This window comes from Capricornis sumatraensis, chromosome 3 (assembly GCF_032405125.1).
Source record: "Capricornis sumatraensis isolate serow.1 chromosome 3, serow.2, whole genome shotgun sequence".
NCBI lineage: Eukaryota > Metazoa > Chordata > Mammalia > Artiodactyla > Bovidae > Capricornis > Capricornis sumatraensis.
The window spans coordinates 88,315,223-88,340,515 of record NC_091071.1 but is presented as its reverse complement, the minus strand read 5'-3'; the positions used below and the strand labels follow the sequence as shown (position 1 = coordinate 88,340,515).

Sequence of the window (25,293 nt, the reverse complement as noted above, 5' to 3'; positions counted from 1 at the left end):
GGAGCATGAGGCAGGCCGGGGGGCGGCTCGGCTCCGAGCGCTGCTAGGGAGCGGCGCGCGCTGCACACTCGCCGGGGCGCAGCGGAGGGCGGGGAGCCGGGCTGGTTGCGCCAGCGGGCGGGAGCCGGCCGCCGGGAGCTGTTCTGATTTCCGACGCGGACGCAGGGGGCCCGGAGTAGCCCCCTGCCCCGGCGTGCAGCCAACATGGGCAACGCCGGGAGCATGGATTCACAGCAGACCGATTTCAGGGCGCACAACGTGCCTTTGAAGCTGCCGATGCCCGAGCCAGGTGAACTGGAGGAGCGATTTGCCATCGTGCTGGTGAGTGCGCGGCGGCGGCCGGGAGCCGGGCCCCGGGGCCCCAGACCAGGCGGTGCAGCTGACCCCCGCCCTCTCTCCTTCTCCGCGCGCCGGGAGCGAATCCCCGGTCCCAAGGGGGAGGCGCCCGCTTCGCTTATTGTGGCCTCCCTTGGCCTCCTCTCGGTCCTCCTCCGATCTCCCCGCGCCAAGCCTTCTTGGGGTCCCGGAATGGGGCACGGGGCTGGGGGTTGGCTGACTGGCCGGCCCCGAACCCATTGTCTGGCGGGAGAGGCACCTCGCAGCGCGTGTGTCGGGGAGGTGCGGCGTGGGCGTGAAGGGAAGGTGGCGCGGGCTTGGAGGAGGGGGCGGCTGGCCGCTAAGGCTTTTTGTTTAAGAAAAAAACTCCCCTCAAAGCCCGAGTCCTCGAGAACCATCCAGCGCGCGCCCAGCCGGGGCCCTGCGGGGTACGGGGCTGATGGGCGCATGTGGCGGGTTGAGGGCGGCGCGGTGCGCGAAGGCGAACTTGGAGGCGGACGTCTGGCTTGGCAGAGGGGAGCTCCCCCAAAAGGGAAAGAGAAGGAAACCCGCGGCAGTGCGGCGTCCCCGTCCCTAAGCGAGGAGGGGGACATCTGAAACCGGCGCGAGAGAAGCTTCGCCTCGGCGCGTTCCTTTTCGTCTTAAAACAAACCACAAAAATGTGCAGTTTTGCGGGGACGTGTTGCAAGCTGTCCTGACTCTAGGGATCCCTCCCCTCCCCTCACCAAATCTCCGACTCCCTCCCGGAATCCCCTTCTCCTAGCTTTCCAGCTTTGTAAATCTGAGACACTTGAAGACTCTCTTCTGCCTTTCCTTGCTGGGTGTAAGTTTCTGGGCCCCTCCCAGCCTGAGCCTGTCAGTGCTGTGAGCTCAGGAGGGTGTGGCGGACTCCCCCTCGCCCCAGCCGGCGTCTGGACCGCAGTTAGTCCCCAGACTTCGACTTTTGGTGTCTCAGCCTCTCTTAAGGGCTGTTGGGAGGGAAACATAAGATTCGACGCGTTCCTAATACTTGCGCTCGTACAGTTGCCTTTTCCTAGCTAATTACCTGTACATCCTACAATAGTAGGCAGCAAGATAAACTTGTGCTTAAGGCAATCGAATTTCGCGTCTGCATACGGGGTTTGGGCATGTAACCTCCCAACTTTGGGGATTGACCAGAGTCTGAAGAACACTGGGACGTTTAAAAAGCCTTTCTTCAGGCTCTTGAAAAGGACTGGTTTAATATGGGGACTGTTCTGGATGGCAGATTAGCTTTGTGCTGTTTGGAAGAAGAGCCCACGAGCTTTTTCACACCACCTGGAAACTCCGGCGTGGCAGTCTGGAGATAGATGAGGCTGCCTGTCTTGCACTCCGTGGTCTGAGATCTCACACAGCTGCTCCCATTGTTGTGCAGAATGAAACACTCTGAAATGGAACTGCATGGGCTTAATTACTTTTGAAGGCAGCCTGGGTGCAAACTTGACCTGTCTTTCCAGGGACAAACCTTTCTGGTTCAAAATCCTCTTCCTACCAGACTACATGGTTCTTACCTCCTAGCCTTGGGTGTTCTGTCTTTCTGTCCATGCTGTGCTGGGTGGGTGTGCATGTGCGGGTTGTGTGTTCTGGGGGTTTGTGTGTGTGTACACTTTAAGTGGGAGGGCCAGTGACGCAGGCAAACCAGATAATAACAATAATGCAATTAAGTTCTCAACTGGGATAGCATGTTTTGCATGAGCTTTGAGTTACCCTGCTGATTAATGACACATGGTATGAATTACCCTTTAGGAAAATAATGTCCCATCATTAATATGGTGGATCTGTGTTACTTTAAATCTAGAAGGCACAAATTTAGTCTATAGAAATTCATGTTTCTACATCACAAGTTCTTTGGAGCAGTGGTTACTGTGTAGCTTCTTTTACTCTGTCATACACAAGCACTGGATGCAGTTCCTTTCTTTAACTGTTTATAATATTTTATGCCTTTCAAAACAAATGAACAACAAAACCAAAAAATACCAGGCTGACCTTTTTCAGGTTAAGACAAAGCTTTTGGGAAAGTATCAGCTTGGGGGCCCTCTTATTAGGGATGCCCTTGGACCATTGATGTGGTATGTAACTCTCCCTAGTCAGCTCCAACTGCTCTTCGGAATTCTGTATGGGGAGTTAAAAGGAATCCTTTTTATGGGCTGATAGAAGTACGGAGTTCTGGTGACTTCTCTTGTAGTCAATTTTTTTCTAAAGGTGTCCATGTGATGCTCTCAACTGTGCTTTTTCTTCATGAATTACTTAACAAATCAGCTCAAACCATTTAATTCTGGAGATCAAGCTTGAAGGACAAGTTATAGGTTGTAATGTTCAAAGCATGTGTATGGAGGAATTCTCTGCCTTCACACAGTGGGAATCCTTTGGGCATTATTGATACTAGTTTTATTTCCTATATGATAAAGATCATGTAAGTTTTGGGGAGGAAAACAGGATAGTAATACTGTATAGAAAAGTATACAAATACCTCATTGTAAACTTGCCTTACAGCAGTGATTGAGCCCTCAGACATGGAAAGTAATTCCTCTCACCCCACCTAGCTCTAGAATATTTAAAGCACTGACGAAGAGTAAGTAAAAATTTGAATAACAGAAGTCCATCTATTTATCAAAAATCTTGAGATAAAACCTACTCAATGACTACCCCTTCATCAGTCCATATAAGCTAAACTGTGTATATCTAGAAAAATACTGGGCATGAATGGAAAGATGAGAGAGTGAAAGATTGCTGAATTAAGATCAGTGAAGGGATAGACTCTAAAAAGTTCTTTTAATAGGAAAAAAATGGAATTTTTGAATAGAGATTTCAGTTACTGAACTTCTGTAGTTAATGACTACAGTAGTAGTAAAAATCGGATCAAAATCTTGAGTTAAAATCCTCCTAAAGAATCTTATCCCTCCCTGAACCTGTGTTCATCATTATTACAATGATAGTTATAAACCTTATATTTAAGGGAAAAGATTACTGACTCCTTTATACACTTAACTGTTGGCATCCTTGGACCTACCTGTCAGAGCTATAAGGTGATATACCTTTGTGTGTGTACAATGTTTCTGTTACACTCTTCCATGGAAGTGTTTCATACATTATAAATTCAATCATCTGTTTCAGTCTTTGTTCCGTTAAGGTATTTTGTAGATATTTTGCATATTTTATGAGTAATATTGGCTGTGTTTTTGGGTCTCCCACATTTATAATTGTCCAAGTGACTGTTATATTTTTTAAAATTTGTCTAATTGTTGGGAATGCACACACACACAAATACTCCCATGACCTTTATTCTCAGAGATGATGCTCTGAAGGTGATTTTTGGGTGTGGTGAACAATTGATTGTCCAAGAATAACTCTTTGGACATTAGATGCTCCGTATATTGTTCACTGATTTTTGGCTTGTGGTCACTGTTTACAATTTAAAATGTTCAGCCCCTCAATCCCTGTGTCTAGGAGCTGTCCTTTCTGAGTTTCAGAGGAAAAGATAAATTGTAACCCTCCATCCCGACTGCCATATCTGTGTGATAGCAGATGTCAGGCTGCTCTGCAAGCAGATTCAAAAACACAGATTTGGAAGTGATGGCTTAGGGCTGTAGTATCTTACGTTTAACACCGGGAACTACTTTTGTGTGTGATTAGTTTGAGTCAGTTTCCTTTTTGGTTTTTTTCTTGGCGCTGAAGTTGAGTGTGGTCACCGTACTTAGGAAAAAATGGGAACCTTTTCTGAACATCTACTCTGAGTATGGCCTATGCTTGCATGTTCTCACTGAATCCTCACAATGACTCCAGCTATAGGCAACATTAAAGATGAGGAACTAAGACTACTTCAGTTGATTGAAGTTACTTCAGTTATTAGACACCCAGTCTAGGACACCACTGAGCGACTTCACTTTCACTTTTCACTTTCATGCATTGGAGAAGGAAATGGCAACCCACTCCAGTGTCCTTGCCTGGAGAATCCCAGGGACGGGGAGCCTGGTGGATTGCCGTCTATGGGGTCGCACAGAGTCAGACACGACTGAAGCGACTTAGCAGCAGCAGCAGCTAGGATTTTTAACCCAGATTTGAATCTCTACTCCCCGCCTCTCCACCCACCCCCAATATTGTATTATGCTTCCTTGGGCTTACAACTGGGAAGAAAGAACAAGAACAGAAAGGCCTGAAACTAGCAATAAAGCTGTTTTAAAAAAAAAATCTTGAATCTGGTAAGTACAAGTTTCAAAACTATAAAGTTGGCAGAAATGTCTTCGAAGTGACCCAAGTGCGGTGTACTTAATGTTTCTCTTTAGATGTCATTCATTTTGGCATCTTCACTGTGCTATTCTGTCTTCAGGCATGGAGTTAAATATTGATTTGGTCCAAAAGTGTGTACTCTCCATTTTTCCCTTTCAAGGCAGACTTGAACCGCCTTGTTTGGGAAGTCTGGACTTCCCAGATCAGAGGGGAGAAACAGCCTGTCAGTGTGATGCACGCACTCCAAATGTAATGACTTGTGAAAAGGACAAGGAAGGTCAGTTTTAACATTTCAATCTATTTCCCTCTGCAAGATGTTGTTCCTTTTCAACCACTTCCATGGAGAGCCTTTGCCATGAAGTCCACGGAGCAGATGGATGGGCAGGAGTGAAGTCAGGCCATCATCAGAGGCATGCTGATTTATTTTCTCACTTTTCTCCTGTTGAGAGGGAAAAGGCGAGTGAGAAGGGGGTGGATGGAGTGTTGTTATGACCTATTCCAGGCAGTAACCTCTGAGTTGTTTTATTTTCCAGAGTGGGAATATACAAGTATGGTGGTACTTTCCATCATTATCAGGGTGCATTTCCAATAATTTTCTAATAATCTCAATAAAAACTGAAGGTATATTTGGGTTTCTATGGTAGGGTTGATCAAAAGCTTTTCTCTGAATTATAAATGCTTGGCTCTATTGGGAGACTGGCAGCTGCGTTAAACTGATGAAACGCCGAGGGGAGAGGGTATGTTTGCCCTTAAACCCTTCAGTGATAAGAATTACTTGCACGTGTGGCCTTTCATTTAGCAAAGAGCATTGGCCCCAGGAGTGGCAGATGGAGTTTCTAGAATCATCATCTCCTGCACCAACTTGGGCGAGTGATCTTTCCTGTGATCCTTGGTTTTTCTCCTCTGTAAATGGGAATACCGTTTGACACAACTGTTAGGATAGTTATGAGATTTTTGAAATATAGCTCTTGGAAGTGTAAAATTTCTGAAACATTGTATTGTGAGCCATTAGCCAACTTCTCGTTGATGTTTTGTGTAGAGAAGAGTGAGCTGTCTGGAGAGTAGCATTTCCATGGTGGATGACTGAAAGTCACATAAGCATAAAGAAAAGTGTTGTAATATTTAGAGTTGTCAAAAATTGGAGAAGGAGCTTTCCAATTAGCGTTGCTAAGACAGAAGCTATATGAAAAAATGCTGATAATTGGAAAGGCTTTCTGAGCCCAGGATCCAGCTAGTGAATGGCCTGCATGGTACCTTTCTTGGGGCAGGTCTGCTAACTGCAGGTGTTGGAAATAGAATTATAGCATCCAAGACTGGGGAAGGGTCTCCGTGGAGGCTCCTCCTGGGCTCTAAGAAGCAAAAAAGTAGTGTAGGTTCATGCTTGTTTCTGGAAATTCATTTAATTTTATAAAATCTGTGGCCTGGAGAATTTGGTCTTCATGAACTGTGCTCTTTTCATGCTTAGGCTTTGGGGAGTAAGGACAAGGTGAAGTGGGCTCCCTGGTCCTTGTATCTGAGCGAGTAACAGATAAAAAGTGGCTAACTAAAGAGGCACTGAGGCCAGATGGTTGTGTCTCCTTTGCAAGAGAGTGCTAGTTACCTGGACTCTTCTTAGAAAGGCAGTGAATCCCTGTAAAAGCACAGACTGGAATTGCTTAGGAGGGAAGGTGGGTTCCCAGCTATGTGGATGCTTGGCAGCCCACATCTTGTAAGAGAGGCTCTTCATCTCTAGAGTGGGGACCTTTCCTACTTTCTTCCATTGTAAGAAGTCTATCCATAGACTTTGGGGTTCCTGGTCTCTACAGAGACAGGCTCCTGCATCCTCTTGGTTCTCACCTACCTGAACAGTATAGTGAAATGAAGTGGCTCAGTCGTGTCCGACTCTTTGCGACCCTGTGGACTATAGCCCACCAGGCTCTTCCCTCCATGGGATTCTCCAGGCAAGAATACTGGAGTGGGTTGCCATTTCCTTCTCCAGGGGATCTTCCCAACCTGAACAGTGTAGGTGGAGGTACCTCATGTCTTGTCTTTCCTTTAAGATGGTGTCTGCTTGGTTTGCAGGGTGATCTTCCCACTCCTTCCCAGTCACCCCATCCTCTTTTCCCTGCCAGCTGCCCTTCCAACACAACACCACAGACTATGCTGTTTCCGGTGGATGCGCTATCATTTGGAAGGGATGTCTGAGGAAGAGCTGGAGGGTCGGAGAGCTGTTTCCTGAACTGTGGATCAACGGAAGTCCACAAACGTGGACCAGGATGGCTCGAAATTGGAAAACACCAAGTCCCTACTTGGAAGTGTGGTGGTATTTGTTGTAGACAGAAGAGTCCTTTCTTTTCATACTCTTAAACTGACCAAGGAAACATGCCCAGTGGCATTGGAGATCGTGGTGGACACCTTGTCACAAACCTTCTATAGTTTCTAGGGCACACCGAAACTGTTTCCCTGGACACATCTTCATCACTCTTGTGCCACCTGGAACTGACTTCAGTGACTCTTGTTTCACATGTAACCTTCATCTACTCTTGTTTGCTGAAGAAGCTTTGTTGCATTGGTAAGCTGCTGTATCCATTGCCCCAGAAACTGAAAGCTTTGAGGTGTCTAGTCCTTGCTGTCTCCAGGTGAACCTCCCTTGACTGACTTCTGTATGGTAGGTGGTGCACCAGACTTGGTTTATCCTTAAATCGTGTTGGCTTTAGGAAAGGTGTCAAGTCATTCACATTTTGGCCCCATGTCTCGTGCTGGTCAGTACCTCTCTCAGGTCCTGCCTTGAGTTGAGGCTTTACTCAGGAACCTGCCCACTCTTCCTTGGTGTTTCTTTAGGCTGAATACTTTATTTAAAGTAGGTGACAAAGGGATTGACAAGCCAAAGTGGTGCTTTTCAAACTTGGCTATATAAACCAGGACCCTCAAAAAGACAGATGCCCGTTTCCCACCCACAGAGATTCTGATCAGTTCCTCTGGAGTGTGACCTGGGTGTCAGAATTTTTAAAGCTCCTTAGATGTGAGTGTGCAGCCATGGTTGAGAGCCACGTGCCAGAGTAGTTTTTCTCCTCTCCCTCCGTGCCCCAGAGACCAAGCATAAGAGTTAAAACCACAGTGAAAATCTAGAGAAATTAGGCAAAGTTGAGGAGGGTTTAAGAAAAAAAAAAAAAGCTCCTAAAGATACTTGATTCAACTGAAAGCACCAAGATGAGAAATACAGAAGAGATGGGTCAGAGCCTGTTGAATATTAGATTTATTTAACTATGCATTTAAGAAATGGCTGTCAAATAATCATAATGATAATTTGCAGAGAAAGTTCTATACATTCTAGCTTAAGCGTGAACAGTGACCCTGAGGTTTACTACTGGGATAGAGCAATCAATAAATCAGTTGTGTTTTTGCTTAGCTTCTATTCTCAAGCCTAATTTTTTGTTGGTTCAGTGCTTTTTGCTTTGATCTCTGGTTTTACCACTTACAAAGACTTGATGAGCTTGGCTTCCTGGAGTGAAATTCAAATACACTTCTGAAATGTAAACAACGTTCATTTATTAAGACTCCTATAATCAAGGCAAATTGGCATGGTTATATGAGCAATTAGCTTGGCGAATAGAAAGATAAATAGGATGCTAGGTCAAGAATGAGCCGATTGTTCTCAGTGTAAGACTCTAGTTATTCCTTTAATAGTTATAAGCAAATAGACATTCCCCTTATTCTTAATCTTTAGCATTTGGGGTTAGGGGGACAACATACGTGGTTTTCTCAGCTGAAAGGATAGAAGCAATTATTGGCTCATTTTTATCTGGAAATATAAATCTTTCTAGCAGATGAAGCTTTCTAGTATTTGGGAGAGGGCAAAAGAAGGCATGGATTTAGATGGCAATATTAAAGGATAACGGAATTTTATTTTGGTGGAGAAGGTAAGATGATTTTAACGGTGGCAAAAAGATTGAAAATAATCTCAGCTGCCTTCAGTGAACAGTGATCTTAGTGTGTGTGTAGGAGGAAGCCTTAGGATAACCAGGAGAAGCTAGATAGAACATGATTGGACCTGCACCCTGGCACCATTGCTCTATGAATTAAGTACCACTTAATATCTTATTTGTGGAAAGTTGGGAAACCTGCATGGAAAGGTGATGAATGTGTAAAATATTTCGTAGCTTTGTAGGTCACTTTGAGTTCTTAACCCTTTCAGTCCCCAGTATGTTCAGCCTTCTGCTTCTTCCAGGGAAGCTTTTCCTCTTTAGTGACAGTCTTGCTCAGTGAGGATTCTTTCCCCATGGACTTCTGCCTGATGAACCTAGGAAGTCAGTTCAGGCCAGATGTCTTCAGACCAGGATGCTATAAACTTGAAACTGGTGATTTTCCAGGCGTGACCCAAGATCATCCTTCTATTGCCCACTAATGAGGCCATCTAGATGTGAACCCTGACAGACTTAGAACTGTGTGGCCTCCTGGGCATGTGGGACCATTCAGCTTCTCCAGTGTCCTTTCACTGTAGAAGTTTTGAGTCTCAGGGTAGGCTTTTTGGAAAGCATTTATTTGGATGAGAAATCTTCAGATCATCTGAGAATTTACCAGGTCTCAGTCTTCATTTAATGGAGTAATTTTTAAACATTAGACAGCTGTATTTTATTTCACCAGTAATTGTCAGAAATTTCATTAACTTTGCTATAAATTTCTTTTTGTTGTTGTTCTTTGGGATGGTATCTCCTAATCATCTATTGGCGAATAACATACAAACAGAAATGGGCCTTTTTCATCAGTGTACAGACTGATAGATTTTCGCAGAGTGAAAGCAACGCTGTAACCAGCTTGGGTTCAGGAATCAGTCGCGGTCTCCGTGTTTTTCTTCACAGAAGGTTTGACTTGGCTCCTTGCCTCCCCAGCCGCAGTTGCTCACCTGAACTTACTTTCAGGGTAGCCAGACTTACGTGGAAGAAAATAGGCCACAGGATTGTGCCTTGTGGTCTGATTCTAAATGGCTCTAACCATGAGGTTTCTACCACTTCCTTTGAGAGATTTCTTCAGTTCATTCAGACCTCACCATTAGGAGATATTGACATTACGACATCTTACGGCTGCTTTCAGTTATATCATCATCGATAACCATAGTGGTATTTTTAATTTTTTGCTAGAGTATCTCTGGCTTTCATAATACTGAGAAAAATATATTTTGATTTGTGTTTCTAGAATAAAGCAAGAATGTGGGTGGGATTTCCACAGTGACAACAAGCATGTGCCCTTTGTGGTTTCAATACTTGGAATAGGCATTTGCAAATACAGGTTTTGTGTATTCACTTTGAAGCCTAAGTTTCAGCCTTTAGGTTTTTGCCATCAGGATGACTCTTTTGAAATATTAAAAATGTAAGCTTAATGTTCAAATATATTTAAAAATATAAGGTTGTGAATCTCATCTTTTGGTTCAGTTTTCTCATCAGAACCCTGTTATGTTACTTTAGACGCTGATCCAGTTTGAGAAGCTCTTTGGCCACGTTTGTTGTCAGTGGTTTACCTTCCATCCTCTACTCTGTAACTTCTGTAGCCCCTGCTCCCCACCCACGCCTGCTCGCTCACTGAAGCCTTCCACAGTCTGGCCTCACAGCTCAGTCAGTAAAACATCTGCCTGCAATGCAAGAGACCCAGGTTCAATTCCTGGGTTGGGAAGATACCCTGGAAGAAGGAAATGGCCACCCACTCCAGGATTCTTGCCTGGAGAACCCCGTGGACAGAGGAGCCTGGCGAGCTACAGTCCTTGGGATTGCAAGAATCGGACACAACTTGGCGACTAAAACCACCACATTCTGGCCAGACCCGTCTTCTCTGCTGTTTCCTTAGTACACCCTGACGTGGACTTTATGCCTGCTCATAGAGCAGGCTTGTACTTTCCCGCCGCTATGTCTTTCCTTACGTGATTCTCTTGGGCGTGATGTACTCCCTTTGCTTATTTGCTTCCTTAAAATTATATCTGGCCTTCAAGGTTCTTCTGAAATCCCATCTCTTTCTCGTGTCCTTATGGATCCAGCATCAGCTTGGGGGAGGTGGGAAAAACAACTCCTGTCTTTGATCTCTTTATAGTGTGATTTATTTCTTTTACTTACGAGGCCTGGGATTAAGTATCACCTTGTGTGAGATGTGTCTGTAAAATAAGGGGATGCTTTTATGTGTAGCTTTGTAGCTAGTCATTACCCTCTTGGCCATCTGTTTGTGTCCCTGTTTTATTTGCGAGCTTGCACTGTGGGCTCCTGGAAGCCAAGGATCACATCTTACAGGTCCTGGCAGTTTCTCCTTGTCCAGCGCAGTGCTTGGCCCAGGGAAAGGTCTTAGTAGATAATTACTGACTTGATCAGAGAACCGTGCCTGCTGAAACAGGCCTGGGAATTGAGTAGCTGCTCCAAGAACCTATCTAACTGGCCCTTCTGGGCTGGTTGTTAATTGCGCATAACTTGCTTTTGTGTTGAAATGACGCTTTGTCACTGCTTCGCACTCATCTTGGTACTCCCCATAGCACTTGACTGTAGTAGGTGCCCAGGAACACTAAGCATTCAGAGATGATAAGTCGGCATCATGCTTTTGCCTGACTCCTTACGGAAAACTGGTGAATAAGAAGAGGCGGAAGGCAGTGGAAGTGACCAAAGGAGGTCCGTGGTTTTTCACTGTTGCGAAGCCAGATTGGTGTGTCATGATGAGCTGTCATCGAGTGAGTGGTGGAACTGTACTGTGGGGCTTTCCTTAAGTGAAATGTCCTTCATAGTATTCCCTTTGTTGTTGGGACTCGGGCAGGTTTCAGTGAGCAGCATTCCTTAGTGTAGCATTTTAGTGCTTTGTTGTTTGTGAAGTGTTTGCAAATAACCGTGATTCTAAGAGTTCTTAATCCATGAGGGCCTGAAGGTATGTGGCTTGAAGTTACCGAAGAAGGTGGAGAGGTTGGTGAGCTCATCCTAGGTCCTCCATCACCAAAACTCCAGGGGCACTCCAGGGTCAAATAAGATGCTGTTTATGTCTTCTGTGCTTTATATGCCTATCTTTAATGCTCTTGGCAGCCCTTGGAGGGAGATATTATCTTCCTTTTACAAATGAGGCTGTGAGGCTCAGGGTGATAAGGTGGCTGCTTCCTAAGGATGGAGGCACGATTTGAATCCAGGCCTGTCTGATGAGAGAACGTGCTCATTTCTTCTGTATCACACTATGTATATTTTCAAGTTAGTTATAAGAAGACCCTAAATGTTGGCCTCTTATTTTTCATTCTTCATGTACCCTCTAGACTAAATTCACTCACATAAAAGCTGTCCCTTGAGAGTATGAGTCTTGCATTGATGTAGTGATAGATGTTCTGGGCTCTGAGGGTTGAGAGGCTGATGTATTAATCGCTCAGTCGTGTCCCCACGACTCTTTGTGAGTCCACAAACTGTAGCCCTCCAGGCTTTTCTGTCTGTGCGATTCTCCAAGCAAGAATACTGGAGTGGATTGCCATTCCCTTCTCTAGAGGATCTTCCCAACCCAGGGATCAAACCCGGGTCTTCCGCATTGCGGGCAGATTCTTTACTGTTTGAGCTACAGGGAAGTCCTGAGGGTTGAGAAGGAAAGCATCATTTCTGTATTTTGAGTGTTCAGAAAGTTTCCTTGGAATAGGAAGTGGAGTGATGCTAGCTTTGTCCCAACCACTGCTAGACTACACTTTTTATCCTATACTGTGCAGTTTTGTTCACATGTCACTGCTTAAGAAGGGTGTACACCTTAATTAGTCTGGAAGTATTTATTGAACACTTGCTATGTGCTAGGCAATGTTGTGGGCGCTAGAGGAGGTGGAGCTGCATGAGGCCCAACAATTGTCTGCCCTCAAGGAGCTTACATTCCAGCAGTGGGAAGGGATGATGGGGGCAGCCAGACGTGAAAGGGTCTGACTCTCTGTGTCTGACTCTCTGTGACCCATGGCTGGTAGCCTGCCAGGCTCCTCTGTCCATGGGATTCTCCAGGCAAGAGTACTGGAGTGGGTTGCCATTTCCTTCTCCAGGGGATCTTCCTGACCCAGGGATTGAACCCAGATCTCCTGTATCTCCTGCCTTGGCACAGATACATAAATGGACCTGAATTTCCAATGCTAGGAAGTGTCATGAGGAGAATCACATAGGTGTTGTGAGGTGGTTTCCTCTCATTTAAGATCCGACTGATGCATAATTACATGGTGATAGAAATCACAGTGGTAATTGCTTCTGGGGAGAGAGACTGAGGCACCCGAAATTCCTAGAGTGATGAACATGTTCTAATCTAGACTGGAGTGTTGGTTTTACAAATGTAACCTGTCCAAAATCATCAGATTGTACACTGTAGATATGAATGTCACAGCATAAAATTGACTTTCATTAAAAAAAAATCTAAGATCTGACTGATGGGGGCCAGGCAGGAATGAGCCCACCAGCAGGTGTAATTAGGGCTTGATTTGTCAAGCCCTAGGGCCAGGAGGGGGTTCCTGGGACCCCGGGGCAGCCAAAGGGAACAGTGAGAGGAGTGTCCTCAGTTCCTGTGGCTTCAGACTTGACGTGTGGGAAAGCCTCCAGAAGGCTGGGCCTGGGTCTGCAGGAGGCTGTTCGCTTTGCCATAGCGGAGCTGTTCCTTGTGTTAATAATTGGCTCTGTTGTCACGGCCCTCTGCCACTTGTTGAATTCAATAGATTTTTGAACAAATTGCAGTCTTATCACTGTTCTGGACCCGTGAGACATCCAGCTGGGGAATGGAGTATTTGATTAGTGTAGCAGTGCACTTCTCAGTAAAGGCCCTCTGAAGGGACCCAGTACTTGGAATGGCCCATTTTTTCTACTTAAAGCCATGGGTTGAAATGCAGCTTTTTTTTTTTTTTCTTTTTTTAAGCTATTATTTGCTGCTAAGTTTGTTGCTCAGACCTTTCTTTTCTTTTTCTTTCTTTCCTTAAATTTCTTTTTGTACTTTTAAAGAGCATATGACAATTTTACATAGAGATTTGAATCAGAAGTTATAAGTAAGGTAAGTTGGTATAGTGGATTATTTCTGAAGTCCCTTAAGTGGCTCATCAGGGTAGTGTATGCATGATTCTGGATGAACAACCTTAGAAAGTAGTTCTCAGGTGTGTTAAAGTTTGAGACCTCTGAGCTCGACTGAAGGAGAAAAGTCCCTATGCAGATGGTCAGGTTCTTGCTATCCTTTGCCTCTCAGACCTCCAGCAGTGACCGGACAGTGGGTGGGAATGCTATGACATCTTCCTGCGCTAGACTTGCTCCATTCAGTACCCCACTGAACCTTTTAATACATATCAGGAAAGTTGTTTCTTGTGAGGATTTTAAGGCAGCCCTCAAGTTGAATATGGGTTGGATACGTGAACATCCGTAGTAACGATAAAGGTCACTGACCGTGCATGTCTTGGGCTTCCCCGGTGGTTCAGATGGTTAAGAATCTGCCTGCAATGTAGGGGACCCAGGTTTGACCCCTGGGTTGGGAAGATACCCTGGAGGAGGGCATGGCAACTCACTCCAGTATTCTTGCCTGGAGAATCCTATGGACAGAGGAGCCTGATGGGCTACACAGTCCATGGGCTCAAGTTAAACGTGGTTGGGTGCATGAACAGCAGGAGTAACAGTAAAGGGCACTGATGGAGCGTTTCTTTAATTTCTTCTGTCGACATGAAAGATGACCCAAGACACCTGAAAGGTAGGGATCGCCCTGTTTCATCTAGGAGAAGCTCAGGATTCTAGAAGTGAAGGACCTTGCCTGAGGACGCACATTTCTAGGAGATTCTGGAGCTGAAAATCAAACTTTGCTAACTCTAAAGCCGTGCTCCTAACATACTGTTTTCTCTCAAGTATGAAAGTATAATACAAATATACATATAAACGTTGTGGTTCAGAGCAAATTGAAAACCCTGTGAGGATAAATTCGGTGACTCTTTATAGTAATTTTATTGGTATATGCCCAGAACCAAGCGTAACTATATGTCCTTCAAAAAAGAAAATTGAAGATAAAATAAGAACTGAATGAATAAGCCACTGTCCACTGTTGAAATAGTAAAGGCCAAGTAAGCTTGTGATCAAATTGGCTTTTTTCTAGTAACAGTTGTCCTCTGAAGGCTTTCTGAAGGCTCTCTTTCAGACAACCATCTCTGAACCTTTGTTTTTTTTAACATCTCCCTAGTAAAATGGCTGTGTTGTTACAGCTTGCAGGCGTGGAATAAGCCTTTTGATCACCCCCCAGTGATAACCCACAGTTTTGGACTTCCTTGGGAGGCATTAACCCTATCATCTTGTATTAATCAGCTTGATGTGGGGTTGCTTATTTTTAATAAAACCCATGTCATCCCATTCATTTCATTCAACAAATGTTTTTTAAAAATTACTTTGTCTGTGCTAGGTCGTAGTTGCTGCACATGGGATTTTTAGTTGTGGCATGAGAACTCTTCATTGCAGCATGTGGGATCCAGTTACCTGACCAGGAAGTGAACCCAGGCCTCTGCATTGGAGCAGAGACTTAGCCGCCGAACCACCAGGGAAGTACCTCAGCAAATGTTTCTTTTTTGGGTATCTGCTCCAAGCTAGGCACTGTTAAAGCTTCAGGAGTTGGTGATAGACAGGGAAGCCTGGTGTGCTGCAGTCCATGGGGTCAAGAGTTAGATACAACTGAGCGACTGAACTGAACTGAGGCACTGTTAAGGTGCTGTGACACAAAGGTGCGGAAAGCATCATCTCTACCTTTGAGGAGTTAATTGACTAGTGGCAGAGGTAGGCAGAAAATGGAGATATGGTGTTTTTAAAGTGTTTATCATATTTATGTGCTATATATATAGTGGGCTCCGTAGAAGGGTATGTTAAGGTTAAAGTCTGATAAATCTTGACAAGTTAATACATATGGCCTAAAGTTGTAACTCAACCCAATGGATTGAACCCAAGTCTCCTGCATTGGCAGGTGGATTCTTTACCACTGCACCACTTGGAAACCCTGGTACCCTTTTAATCTGCCTTTATTAAAGTGTTCATTTGAGGGAATAGCTGTGGACTCATCAAACGGGACTCCTGTGTATCTCACGGATGACTTTAGTGAAATCATTAAATGTGAAGAGCGAGGACTGGTCCATTGTGTGCGGCTTCTGCTTAGGTATTTTATCCTGACTTTTTTTGTCCTTTCTAGAAGAAAAAGCCTGTTGTTCAGGGCATTGGGTTGTTCCATTTCAGAGCTAATGAAAGTGTTAACATCTTCATAATTGGAGCTGACGAGCACCATGCAATGTACCGCAGTGTGACCAATAGGCAGCTGGTTCACATGAGAAAATACACTCAAGGTCATGACCATCTAGGCCTTAAAGAAACTGCGGTTGGTGTTTTGTTTGGCTCCAGCTTCAATCTGGGATGGGCGGAGTCATTCGGACTTTATTCTGAATTCCAGTAGTGGCAGGAAAAAAAAAGGATTTATGTAACTGGTGTGTAGATGGCCTTCTGCTTGAGATAAGAGCATTGTCCAATAAAAGCTTCGTCCTTGTTTCAAATCAAGAATAGAGTGTCACCTGATTTGACTTAGGAAACAAAGTCATAAGTCACTACATGCCGCATTCCCCCAGTAACCCCTTGCTCTATATTTTTTTCAGAAGATTCCTTATTTGTTTGATTATCTTATCTACGCAGTAAATCTTGCTGAATCAAAGCTTATGAAACCGGGCCCAGTCCCAAATCAGATCAGTATGCTACCAGCATCCTGAAGTGGGAGCCTAGAATTTTTTGAAGATGCTTTTACACACTTTTTTCTTATTCATTTTCCAAGGAGGGAGATTGTTCTTTTTCTTTCCACTGATAAATGTCACTTATGCCCTAAATTTTATGGTGGCATTCTACTTTTTAAAGTTACTGAGATAAAAGAGTATTTGATAGAACTGTCAGACTAGTGTGATAACATGCTCTGTTCCCAGACCCCTGAGGGTTCTTAAGTCTCATGAGCTGAAGCTGTGTGCATGTTTTTTCTTGGTGCCCTATTTCCATATAAAATAGCCTTAGTTTTTGGATTTTAGTAATGAAGGTATGAACCCAATCTGTCAGGCTTATTATGCCCTTTATTGTAGTCCTTAGTCAGCTTAGAATTGCACGAAAGGAAGTAATAAGCCAACTCTAAGAAGGTCCAGATGAAAAGGATTATAACATGGTACAGAAATATTAGCATGCCCGCCCCAGCAGAGTGACTCATTCCTTTTGGAGTATCCATTTTGACAGCTTTTTTGAATCACACACCAATCACAATGTTGGTGTTTTTGGCGGCGTTAGTGTTTTACCGTAACGTTCATAATGGTCACTGCCAAAAGGGAACAAAGAGGAGAATCATAAATGAAACATAATAGCATCACAAACATTTATTTTTTTTCTTGAGCAGAAACAAAATTGGTAATTAGCTGATGTCTTTTCCATCACACCCCCCCCACCCCCACCCCCTGAGAAAACCACCGCTTATCCCAAAGAAAATAAGACCCTGGTGGGTCATCCCCTGTCTTTGGCTGGTGCAACTGTGCTTCTTATGCTAGTTTGCATTGAAGAGTTTCACTTCCCAAGCCCTCTCCTCTAGAAATCATTCTTTTAGAGCTTAAGGGTTTTCTCCTGATGTCTTGGTGACTAAGCTTGCTTTGGGCTTGTTCCACCTTGGACTGCGTGTTGTCCCTCTGGGAAGAAACTCCTGTGCACTTCAAAGGAGCAGCGGATACACAGGGTGTACCCAGAAATAAAACTTTGACCCTTTGTCTCTCGTCTTTCATCTCTCTCTCTTAACAGGCATCCTTTTCTTCTGTGCAAACAGACCCTTATAATTGTTGTCGTCTGTCCTGCTGTTAAATGGTTTGCATCCCTGCTGCAGATATGTGCTGCAGTTTTATGCAGAAGTCTCCTTCCATGCAGTTTAGTGCCGTGCAGTATGTGTGGACTTTCCGGCCTGTGTCCTTCACTGTGGAGCTTCCCATGTGGTTCAGTGGGTGAAGAATCTGCCTGCTATGCCGGAGACCTGGGATGGATCCCTGGGCTGGGAAGATCCCCTGGAGAAGGAAATGGAAACTCCAGTATTCTTGCCTGGAGAATCCCCATGGACAGAGGCGCCCTGCGGTCTATAGTCTATAGGATCACAAAGAGTCAGGAACGACTGAGTGCACACGCTTCACTATGAGACATTGTTCTAATGGATATGTTCTTTTTTTTTTAAATTTAACTTTTTATTTTGTATTGAGGTATAGCCGATTAACATGTTGTGATAGTTTCAAGTGAACAGCAAGGGACTCAGCCATACGGATACATGTATCTGTTCTCCAAATTTCCCTCCTCTCCAGGCTGCCATGTAACGTTGAGCAAAGTTCCCTGTGCTGTGCAGTAGGTCCTTGTTGGTTATGCATTTTAAATACAGCAGTGTGTACATGTCCCTTTCAAACTCTCTGACTCTCCCTTCCTTGCTCCCCGGCCCTGCGACCACAAGTTCATTCTGTAAGTCTGCGAGTCTCTTTCTGTTTTATATGTAAGTTCCTTTGTATTATTTATTTTTAGATTCCGTAGATAAGGGGTGTCTTATGGTATTTCTTTGAATTTTTCACTCCGAATGACCATCTCTGGGTCCATCCACATTGCTGCAGATGGCATCATTTCATTCTTTTTAATGGCTGAGTACTATTTAATGGAAATGTTCTTAATGAAATAGACCTGACATTAGAGAAGAGTAGGATGAAATACCCACAGCCCTGTAGAAATACTGTCCAAGCTTCTCTGTCGTCGTCTTCCTTCTCTATTCAGAGGAAACCTATCCTGAATTGTCATGTGTCCTTCCCCTATGGCTCAGTGGTAAAGAATCTGCCTGCAGTGCAGGAGACTCAGGAGATGCGGGTTTGATCTCTGGGTCAGGAAGAGCCTTGGAGGAGGGCATGGCAACCCACTCCAGTATTCTTGCCTGGAGAATCCCATGGACAAAGGGGACTAGCAGGCTACAGTCCATGGGATCACAAAGAGTTGGACACAACTGAGTAAGCATGCACTCCCTATGCACATTTGACAAAAATAAAATTTATAGAAATGGTTTCTTAAGTCATGTGTCCTTTCAGATCTTCATGCATTTGGTTGGAGAAGTATTCACTTTGATGCATGTAGCTCTGGGTCAGTTAGGTTTTGAGTCATATTCATTGGGTTCCATAAATCATTTACTGTTGGTCTCCATTGGTCGTGGATTCTGGCTTTGCAAATTTGCCTATTTGAGCAGTTGTTTATAGTCCCAAAGTCAGTACTTGGGGCACTTTTGTGGTCATTCATGGATCACAGGGTGGTGAAAAATTTGAGTCACCCGATGAGCAGTTTTCCAGCCGAGGTTGAACAGGTGACTGCTTCTTGTTTCCGCTCTCTGTCAATGAGTGTCCTTTTGTACTTTGTTTAGTGACATTTTTCACATTTTTTGTGCTTTTTGCTGGTGATTTTGCTGTGTAAAATGGCCTCTAAATGGAGTGCTGAAGTGCGGTCTAGTGTTTCTGAGTGCAAGCTGACGGAAACGTGCTTATGGAGAGAGTACGTGTGTTGGATAAGCTCTGTTCAGATGTGACTTAGCTCTTGGGTTGAGTTCAATGGTAATGAATCAACAATATGTATTATAGTAACATTAAACAGAAATGCACATAACAGTTTTATGTATTGATGTGACCAGAGGCTCAGAGAAACCTGACCAGTGGTGAGGTAGGACCTACCGGGGCTTTGGTATTGAATTTCTAAGCCATCTTTGATTTAGGTGGAGGGATTCTTAATATCCAGCTATTTTTTTTAATCACCATTTACAAAGATACTGAATAGTTTTGGAAGAAGGGGAAATTTTGTACATTCTGTCTTACCCTATTTATTTGCTCAAGTGAGGATTCCCAGGTTGCGCTGGTGGTAAAGAACTCACCTGCCAATGCGGGAAAGGTTAAGAGATGGGAATTCTGTCCTTGGGTTGGGAAGATGCCCTGGAGGAGGGCATGGCAAGCCACTCCAGTATTCCTGCCTGGGAAATCCCATGGACAGAGGAGCCTGGCAGGCTGGAGTTTATGGGGTTGCAAAGAGTTGGACACGACTGAAGCGACTTAGCGTGTGTGTGTGCACACACACACATACACACATGAAGTGCAATAATAATCTTTACCAGTTTTTGAGAACTTTATAGGGGTCAAGCACTCTGAGTGCTCCACGTGTATTTCTCAGAATAATCCTGTGTTATTTTAATAATTTTATTAGTAAATGGTTGAGTGTGATTTGAACTAGGCCACTCTGACGCCATAGCACATGCTCAGCTACTTTGTACTCTCTTGATGAAGATAGAGGGTGGGGTAGGGGTGAGGGCTAAGTGGGCGTGGAGTAGATATCACCTGGAAGGTGCCATCCCTCAATAGTAAACTGTGGACTGTGACCCTGAAGCACTGCTTGTTGGAATGCCACTACTTGTGTTAATTTCTCATTTTCAGATAGGAGAAACTGCAACCAAAGTGTAATAAAAGGAGTTCTATAAGCTTCCAATAGCATCATCATTCTTCAGATCTGGAGATCTCATTTGCTCCTAGGAAGGTGAATGAACTCCATGAGATTCCCTTCTCAGTAAGGTGAATGAGCACAATTGATGTCATTTCTTAGAATCAGGGACTTCTTTCTTATTAATGAATGATCTATGTTTTTACCTTCCGAAAGTAAATCTTCATGGCTGAGCTTGAAAGAATTAAGTTTATTCTTTGAATCGTGCTCTTTCTCATTCTTGAATGCAGCTGAAGGTACAATATTTTTCTGTTCATGGCCTAATGTGTACAAGTTGTGTAAATCCAAATAAAAAACAAGTTTCATAAAGTAATACTTTACTAAGTGGATTCTACTCCAGTTTTTTAATACCATTATGTTCTTTTGAAACATGGTTGTCTTATTTTAGATGGAAAAGATCTGTTGTATGATAACTAAATTCCAGGAATTGTTTGCAATATAATATTGAAGCAACCTGGTCAGATATCATTTAAATCCCTCAGCTTGTTAAAGCCCACACCAAAGAAATTGTTTACTCCTTAGATTTGATCTTCAAACTCTTCCTTAGGTCTTTGATGAGTTGCCAGTGTCTATTCCTTGTGGTTATGCTGAGATTGGAAACATTTGCTTTATAAAATTTTTGACTCCTTAATAAACAGTGAAGGAGAATTAACACTCAAGAGGGTATTGAGAAGAGGGCTTAATTTTAGCAGGTATGTTAATATCTTTGGGTCTGTAGCCTCTTTTTTTTCCTAGAAGAACATCTGGAAAATACTACACTTACTCAGTAAAAGAAACTTTTTCATTCTGATAACTTGTGATTTATGTCTCCTAGTTTTGCCTATGTGGTGGGAATAGGGACAATGATAACACAGTTGTGCAAAGTTTTGTTTGAAATTTAGCTTGATAGCTTCACTTAATTTTAAATCAGTGAAATGCTTCCACTAAAATAAAAATGAGAAACAAAAGCAACAGGGCAGGCTTTTGGGGTATCTGTGCTAAATTGTTAGTAAGCCATTTCTGAGGCTGTATTTTTGCTTTCTTCTGCATATACTTCTAAACTTTCTGATAACTTTATAGATAATTGTTCTCATTTATTATGTCTGTGTTTCTATTCACATCTGCTCCTGTTCAATAGGAAAATAGATCACAATGGAAGGTGGTTTGATACTTTGTATCTGCATGCCTTTACATTTGTAGACCTTTACAGGTAGCACCTTTCTCAACAAATCATTCACATTCCTGGGTTTATGTTTCTGATTTAGAGTTTAATTGTGAGGACCAGAGATGTAAACCCAGCCAGCCACATCCCTGAGATCTCCTGCACTTTAACTTTATCATCTGCAAATAGGGATAAATACTGCTCTTACCATCTCAGAGCATCGATGCAGGAAAAATCCTGCAAAGAGCTTTGGTAGAAGGAAGTTCTTTGATGCCTAATAATGTGAAAAGAGGAGTTATACTTGACTGCAAAGTCGTGTTACTGTAATGTTACCAAATAGAACAGCAGTTTATATTCAACGTGACTGCTAAACACATTTAAAAGTAATTTTTTCTACTAATGCAAATAATATATTCTCAGGTGGAGGACTGGGGAATGCAGTTTAGAAATAAATGTGGACATTTCTAATTCCATTGCCCAGCGATAAGCATTGGTAACTATTTTGGAGTACATATTTCCAGTATGGTTTGTTTTCTTGTGTGCAGCCGTATCATGAACACCTTTAATTTGAATTTCTGAGTGCATGCAAATGTTACAGTGATGGGCATTTCACAGTTGATTTAACTATTTGCTTCTTGTTTGAGTCTCCGGATGGTCTGTCTCTTAAACTCCACCTAGATGAATATCCACGTAGCTGTCTTGGCACACATTCTAAATCATTTCCTTAGGATGATGTTGGATACAGTTTAAAGAGGCAGTTCAGAGTGTTTAAAACAAAACAGGCATTAGGAGAATTAGATTCGACTTTTAACTTTGCCACTCATTGTGTTTGTAATCTTTAAATCACTTTCTTTCCTTTAAATCTTTAAATCATTTTTCTTTCTTAGTCGCAGGTAAAATGAGTGAACTCCTGAAGGGGATTTTAATTCTGACTGCAGTCATTTGGGATATTTTACAGCTAAGGAAACTAGAACCAAAATGAACTGTAGTGTCTCTTCTAATGAATTCTATGTTTGGTTTTCTCGCCTTTTTTTTTTTTTTTTGGTGATATAGCAGATACTGAGCAGCCTGTGGTGCTTTAAGAGTCATGATCATTGATAATCATTGATGACAATTATTTGTGTCTGAAGCTGAGCCTATTCTGATTTCAGGAAGTCCCTTCATTGACAAAATTTCACTTACTAAGTTATTGGTTAGTTTACCATTGTTTCCTCTCAAAGTCACTCCCGTCTGCTGATGAATGGAGGAATGAAGTGTGGGCAGTCTGTACAGTGGAATACTAGGTGGGTGTATTGTAAAAAGAATTGATGTATTGATCATGCTGCAACATGGATGGACCTAGAAAACACCATGCAGAGTCCAAGAAGCCAGCCACAAAAGACCACCTCTCATAGAAGTCCATTTGTTGCGAGTGCCTGTAAGAGGCAAATCCAGAGAGTCAAAGTGGATTAGTGGTTGCTTATGGCTAGGCGAGGGGGTGACCCTAGGAAGGGAGTGTTATGGTGGGCCATAACTACAGGGGACAGAGTTTCTTGTGGAGGTGATAAAAATGTTCTGAAGTTGATTGTGCTGAAGGTTGCAAATGCTTGACTACACTAGAAACTATTGAATTGGATAATTTAAGTGGATGAATTGTACGGTAGGTATGTGACTGATCTCAAAAAGCTGTTACCAGAAACAGCATGTGCGACACACACACACACAGACACACACACACAGACACACAGACACACAGACACAGACACAGACAGACACACAGACACAGACAGACAAACACAGACACAGACACAGACACACACACAGACACAGACACACACACAGACACACACACAGACACACAGACACACACACAGACACACACACACAGACACACAGACACACACAAAGACACACACACAGACACACATACAGACACAGACACACACACACAGACACACATACAGACACAGACACACACACAGACAGACACACACAGATACACACACAGAGACACACACAGACACACACACAGAGACACACACACACAGTCTGCTTCTAAAAACCTTTTCAAGTTTCTAGGAAGTTGATGTTACCATTGTTATGTGTTATTTCCTTTCCTGAGAATCTGTTTGAATCTCTGTGGGAGGATGACTGAATTTATAAGACTCTGTTCTTCCCATTTGGAATTTCTTTGGGAGCTTTTCCCAAGATACTAATCTCAACAGTTTCTCAGCTGTCAATCTTATTTCCTAGGATTTCTAAAGTACCTTGTAGGGTATACTCCTTCTGGATGTTTCTGAAAACTCGATTACTTTGATAGCCTCAATTGTGGTGTCTGATAAATGGTGCTGTTCATTAATTTTGCCATAACAGACCCCAGGTATTGTTGTTCAGTCGCTCAGTCATGTCTGACTCTTTGCGACCCCATGGACTGCAGCACACCAGGCTTCCCTGTCCTTCACCATCTCCTGGAGTTTGCTCAGACTCATGTCCATTCAGTCAGTGATGCCATCCAACCATCTTTTAATTTCATGGCTGCATTCACTGTCCACAGTGATTTTTGGAGCCCAGGAAAAAATCTGTCACCGTTTTCCACTCCCCCCTCCCCCCATCTCTTTGCCATGAAGTGATGGGACCGGATGCCATGATCTTAGTTTTTTGAACATTGAGCTTTTCCACTCTTTTCTTTCACCCTCGTCAGCAGGCTCTTTAGTTCCTCTTTGCCTTCTGCCATTAGTGTGGTATTATTTGCATATCTGAGGTTGTTGATATTTCTCCTTGCAATCTTGATTCCAGCTTGTGATTCATCCAGCTTGGTATTTCACATGATGTACTCTGAATATAAGTTAAATGAGCAGGGTGACAATATACAACCTTGAAATACTCCTTTCCCAGTTTGGAACCAATCAATCAGTTGTTCCATGTCCAGTTCTAACTGTTGCTTCTAGACCTGCATACAGATTTCTCAGGAGGCAGGTAAGGTGGTCTAATATTCCCATCTCTAAGAATTTTCCACAGTTTATTGTGATCCACACAGTCAAAAGCTTTAGTGTAGTCAATGAAACAGAATAGGTGTTTTTCTGGAATTCCCTTGCTTTCTCTATAATTCAACAGATATTGGCAATTTGATCTTTGGTTCCTCTGCCTTTTCTAAATCCAGCTTGTATATCTGAAAGTTCTCAGTTCTGTTGAAACCTAGCTTGAAAGATTTTGAACATGACCTTGTTAGCATGTGACATGAGTATAACTGTGTGGTAGTTTGAACATTCTTTGGCATTCCCTTTGGGATTGGAATGAAAACTGACCTTTTCCAGTCCTGTGGCCGCTGCCGAGTTTTCCAAATTTGCTGGCATATTGAGTGCAGCACTTTAACAGCATTGTCTTTGAGGATTTGAAATAGCTCCACTGGAATTCCATCACCTCCACTAGCTTTGTTTGTAGTGATGCTTCCTAAGGCCCACTTGCCCTCACTCTCCAGAATGTCTGGCTCTAGTTGAGTGACCATACCATCCTGGTTATCTGGATCATTAAGACAGCTTGGGGTTAATTCTTGATCTTTGTTGTTCTTAATGCTGTTTTGTTGGAATTCACAACTCTGAGTTTTCTGGGTTATTTGCCTGAGGGTATTAGTGAGTTGCTCATGAGGTAGTTGCCTGAGGAGCTTCAGATACTACTGCTTTACTTGGGTACTTCTTCCATTTAGGTACATTAATCAGAGAAAAGTGAGTTTAGATAGGAAAGGCAGAAATAGGGGTAAAGAAATGGGCTTCCTTGGAAACTTAGGCCTTGTTTGTTCATTTTCAGTGAAAATTTCACATGCTTTAGAAGTTTCTGTGAATGCTTGCATGCTCAGTCCTGTTGACCCATGGACTGCAGCCCACCAGGCTCCTCTGTCCCCAGGATTTCCCAGGCAAGAATACTGGAATGGGACCATTTCCTCCCCTAGGCAAATCTTGCTGACCCAGGGATCAAACCCAAGACTCCTGCATTGGCAGGTGGATTCTTGAACAGTGAGCCACCTGGGAAGCCCTTAGGAGTTTCTGCCAGGTCATAAGCATTAAGGCTAAAATTAAGTCAACAAACTTTGTTTTTCCT

At 43.4% G+C, this 25,293-nt stretch overlaps 1 protein-coding gene across 1 annotated transcript in view; it reads left to right on the top strand.

Annotated features, from left to right (window-relative positions):
• The first annotated feature begins 204 nt into the window (after positions 1-204).
• Positions 205-25,293, top strand: part of FMNL2 (formin like 2) — a 326,704-nt gene continuing 301,615 nt past the window's right edge. Inside the window, exon 1 of the mRNA XM_068967074.1 lies at positions 205-321. Coding sequence (XP_068823175.1) covers positions 205-321 — 117 coding nt within the window. The remainder of the gene's footprint in view (positions 322-25,293) is intronic.